Genomic DNA, 4,784 nt, shown 5'->3' on the forward strand with positions numbered 1-4,784 from the left:
AAGCAGACACCCAGTGTGTGAATTTTTTTTTAAACTCATTTGTCAAATTTATAAGCAACTGAAAAGGAGGTCTCCTAATTGAAGGTGTCAGACAGCCTCAACTAAAGGTGATGCCACCAGCAGCACCTACGCTGGCCAATCCATTTTTGAATCCTATTCAGCTCTTGGCTCCAATTATGTCTTACGCAAGGAGTTCCACAGTCCAAATAGGTATAATATAAAAACAATTCTTTTATCAGTATTACATGTAATAATTGGATTTGTAATTGGATTTTCCCTTGGTTGTGGGTTGTGAGATGCAGTAAATATAAATACCTGATCTACCGTCTTTTGTTTATTGATAGATTCATGGGGTTTAAGGTGAGAAGGGACAATTAGATCATCCTCCTATAATACAGGCCATTAAATTTCACCCCGTTGTCCCTGTATTGAACTCCATCATTTGTGTTTGACTAAGACCTGGTCCACAGTAGGATTTTACATTGTAGAAACATACAGCCAGAGGGTGAGAAGGAAATGCAATGGTTAGCAAGTCTGACCCTGTGCTAATATGCAGAGAGTGTTGAGTCTAAACCATCCCAGACAGATGGCTATCCACCCTCCTCTGCAACATTTCTATTAAAGGAGGTTCCATAACCTCCAGAGTCGTCTGTTTCATTGTCCTTCTGTTCTTTCAATTAGGAAGATTTTCCTGAGATATGAAACCATTGCCTCTTCTCCTGCACTCTGCAGCAAGAGACAACAGCTTTCCTCAATCTTTCTTATGGCAACTTTTGAAGTATTTAAAGACCAGTATTGTATCCTCCACAATCTCCTCTTTTCCAAACTAAGCATTCCTGGTTACTTCAGCTTGCTCATATGGCTTGCATTCCATCCCTTGGAACATCTCTCTCAATAGTCTCTGGACCATTTACAGATTCTCTACATCCTTTCTATAGAGCAGCATCCAAAATGGGATACAGTTCTCCAACTGAGGCATAAGCAGAGCTGAATAGAGCAGTACAATCACTTATTGAGACCTGCATGCTATGCCTCCGCTAATACAACATAGCATTGCATTTGTCTTTTCGAAAAGAGAAAGGAAAATCCAACTCCCTGAGAGATGTAGCTATATCAACCTAACCCCCATGTGGACAGCATGAGGTCGATAGACAAATTCTTCCACTAACCTTGCTATCACATCTCAGGGAGGTGGATTACCTATGCTGATGGGAGAACCCCTGCTGTCGGTGTAAGTAGTGTCTACAACTGAAGCGTTATGGCAGCACCACTGTAGCAATTCAAGTGTAGACAAGTCCTCAAGCAGATCTCTCAGAAAAGCATCCAGTCTGGATCTGCAGACATGGGGAGGTGGAGAATCCTCCACTTCCCTTCGCGGTTTGTTCCAATGGCTAATCACCTTCAGTGCTAAACCTTTGGCCCTAATTCCTGGCTGGAATTTGTCTGACTTCAGCTTTTAGCCATTGGGTCTTGCTCTGCCTTTCTCCGCTAGATTACAGAGCCGATTATTACTATTTAAGAAAAATAGATGAATCTCCTTAAGTCTCTCACTCTCCAGCATTTTCTGCACCTTCAAATCATTTATGTGGCTCTTTCCTACACCTTTTCCAATTTTTCAACATCCTTTTATACATATGAACCCCGGTCTGGACAGTCAGTTTTCACCAATGCCATGTGCCGAGGTAAAATCCTTCCACTGCTCCAACTCACCAACCCCCTGTTTATGTATCTGTGATAAATGAAGGGGAGGGGGAAGATTCCTTTTATGGACACCCAGCCAGCTATAAAGTCCCTCTTGGTGGCTGTTCTCTGATTGCTTTACCTATTACAGATTCATAACTTCATATTTGTATTATTTCCTTTCTATTTTCCCTTTTCCCATTTTATAATATATTATTACCCCACCCAGTTTCTGCCTTCTATCTAATAAATTCTTCTTAAACAACTCCCAATTTTCATTCACATTTTTCTGTCTAAATTTTTCCTCCCAATCAATTCTGCTGATAATTTGCCTCAGTTTTCTGGATTTAGCCCTTTTGAAGCACAAAGTGTCTATAAATATTACCAGTAGGGAACTTTCTCTCTTTGTCCATTTCAGTGTAAAAATTTCAATTCTTTATTATCCTCTCCTCTATCATATCTCCCTTCTTTCGCTCTCCTCTAAACTAACCAGTTCTTGATTTCTCATTCTGTACACAAAGGACAGGCTACCCCATTCTGATAGCATGTCTCAGAAATCCCTTTTATATCAGCTGTATCCTTTATGGACACTGGGTGACGAAAACAGAGCACGTTATTCTCCATCCCATTCCTAATGTATCCCAGGATTGTCTTTGTTTTGGCCACTGTTGCAAATCAGCAGGGGTGGCTCAAGGCACCAGCGCAGCAAGTGCGTGCCTGGGGCGGCAAGCCACGGGGGGCGGCCTGCCGGTTGCTGTGAGGGCAGCAGGCAGGTGGCTTTCGGCAGCGCACTTGTGGGAGGTCCGTCGGTCCCACGGCTTCGGCGGCTATTCGGCGGCGGGTACGCCAATGGCACGGCACTGCCAGAGCTCCTGCAGGCATGCCGCCAAATCCACGGGATCGGGTACCTCCCGCAGGCGCTCCGCCGAAAGCCGCCTGCCTGCCGTGCTTGGGGCGGAAAATCAGGAGGTGTTTCCAGGGAACTGTGCTAAATGACACTGTGATCTTTTTCCTGAGGTCTATTCTAGTTGGGATGTGCCTCCCGCCACATGTCTGGGCAAAGGTTTGCTTTTTGACTACACTCAGATTTTGAGCCACCGGGTGAATGCGGAATTCCCTACAACATGCACTTTCTAGTCTGGCTTTCATTGCATTAAGGAATAATAATGGATAACCAGGAGACATACTCATTTTTTCCTGCTGGTGCCTATTAATGTTTCCCACATCAGAACACATTATTGATACAAGGAGCAAAATAAAATATGGAATTGGCATTAGTGGGGTCATTTGTTCATAATTAATATCTCTGAATAATAACAATGTAATTTTTCAGTGTGTGAAAAGCGACCAATCTGCTTCACCCATGAGAACAGCCTCCAGTAGTGTCTCATATTAATATTGTCTCTCCATCCAGGCATTTGTACTGTGACCATCTCCCTTGACTCTGGGCACATACAGGAATTCAGTGAAACGTACGGTACATGCAGGAGGCACAGTTCAGCCTCAGAATTTTACACATTCTACTCTACTCCATGTCAGACTCCAACACAACCGACGTCACCAACCCCTCCACCTTCATCCTGATGGGCATTCCTGGCCTGGAGGCAGCCCATGCCTGGATCTCCATCCCCTTCTGTACCATGTACATCATAGCCATCTTGGGGAACTTCACCATCCTGTTCATCGTGAAGATGGAGCTGAGCCTCCATGGGCCCATGTACTATTTCCTCTGCATGCTGGCCATCACCGACCTGGTTATGTCTACATCCATCCTCCCCAAAATGCTGAGCATCTTCTGGTTCAATTCCAGGGAGATCAATTTCAATGCCTGCCTCACTCAGCTGTACTTCATTCACTGCTTCTCAGTGATAGAGTCTGGTATCTTAGTGGCCATGGCTTTGGATCGCTACGTGGCTATCTGTGATCCCCTGAGACATTCCACCATCCTGACAAACCCTGTGGTGGCTAAGATCGCCCTGGCCGTAGTGCTGCGTGGCAGCATGCTCGTATTGCCCTATCCCTTCCTGTTGAAGCAGTGGCCATATTGCAGAACAAACATCATCCCTCAGCCATACTGCACCCACATAGCTGTAGTGAAGCTGGCCTGTGCCGACATCCGTGTCAGTAGTTACTACGGACTCTTTGTGCAGTTCTGGGTGATGGGTCTGGATGTGATTTTTATTGTCATATCCTATACCCAGATCCTCAGGGCCATCTTCTGCCTCCCCACAAAGGACGCCCGGCTCAAGACTTTTGGGACTTGCATCTCCCACCTCTGTGCCATCTTAGTCGTTTACATCCCAGGTCTGTTCTTGTCTCTCACTTTCCGGTTTCACCAGAATGTGCCCCTGCATTTCCATGGTCTCATTGCCAACATGTACCTCTTGATGCCTCCCATGCTAAACCCCATCATCTACGGGGTGAGGACCAAACAGATCCGGGACAGGCTGCTTCGGCTCTTTACTCATAAAGAGGCCTAATTTTTTCTCCTGGTGCTCTGACTCTCTGAGCAAGTCCTTGAAGAGCTATCTGATGACATGGTGCTGGGCCTCTTCCCTGAAACACTGACTAGACAGTCAGAGAAACGCTAAACCCTTTCCTGACCTTACTGTGCATTGTCAGCTGGGGAGTCAGTCTGGGTACATCTCATTAGCTCATAGGGTTTTTCACCTTTCTTATATCTGGTAAGTGGATGCCTAAGGCTCCTGCTCCCTCTCTTGGCATTCCCTCAAGTCTCTGCCCCCTGCCTCCCCTTTTCCCCCAAGTCCCTTACCCCTGACCCACTGATTCCCCCAAGGTCCTGCTCACTTCTCTGATTCCCTTCCACCTACACTTTCTGGATCAGCTCTGCATCCATCCCTCACAACTAGGCTCCCACTGCTCCGGGGCTAGGACGGGATCTGCTACAGCCTGGCAAGGAGCTTGCAGTGAGTGCAGTGAGGACTCAGCTGTGGGGCCCACAGGCCACTCACGAGCATAGAGGGAAGCCCGGAAGCTACACAGAAGTAGCTGAGGCTTGGGAGCAGAATTGTGAGACAGGCAGGTAAGGCTGTGCATCATACAGCTCTTGAGTCCTAAAGCTCAACTACAAATTCCTGAGGGCA

The 4,784-nt window shown here is 46.4% G+C and overlaps 1 protein-coding gene across 1 annotated transcript; it reads left to right on the top strand.

Annotated features, from left to right (window-relative positions):
- The first annotated feature begins 3,161 nt into the window (after positions 1-3,161).
- LOC128833732 (olfactory receptor 52R1-like) lies at positions 3,162-4,160 on the top strand. The gene has a single exon (XM_054021829.1). The coding sequence runs from the start codon at positions 3,162-3,164 to the stop codon at positions 4,158-4,160; it is 999 nt and encodes a 332-aa protein (XP_053877804.1).
- Positions 4,161-4,784: the final 624 nt, after the last annotated feature.

Source organism: Malaclemys terrapin, chromosome 1 (assembly GCF_027887155.1).
Source record: "Malaclemys terrapin pileata isolate rMalTer1 chromosome 1, rMalTer1.hap1, whole genome shotgun sequence".
NCBI lineage: Eukaryota > Metazoa > Chordata > Testudines > Emydidae > Malaclemys > Malaclemys terrapin.

Bases quoted from the DNA above. Each gene is read 5' to 3' on its own strand.
- LOC128833732 (XM_054021829.1), top strand. From the start codon at position 3,162: ATGCAGGAGGCACAGTTCAGCCTCAGAATTTTACACATTCTACTCTAC.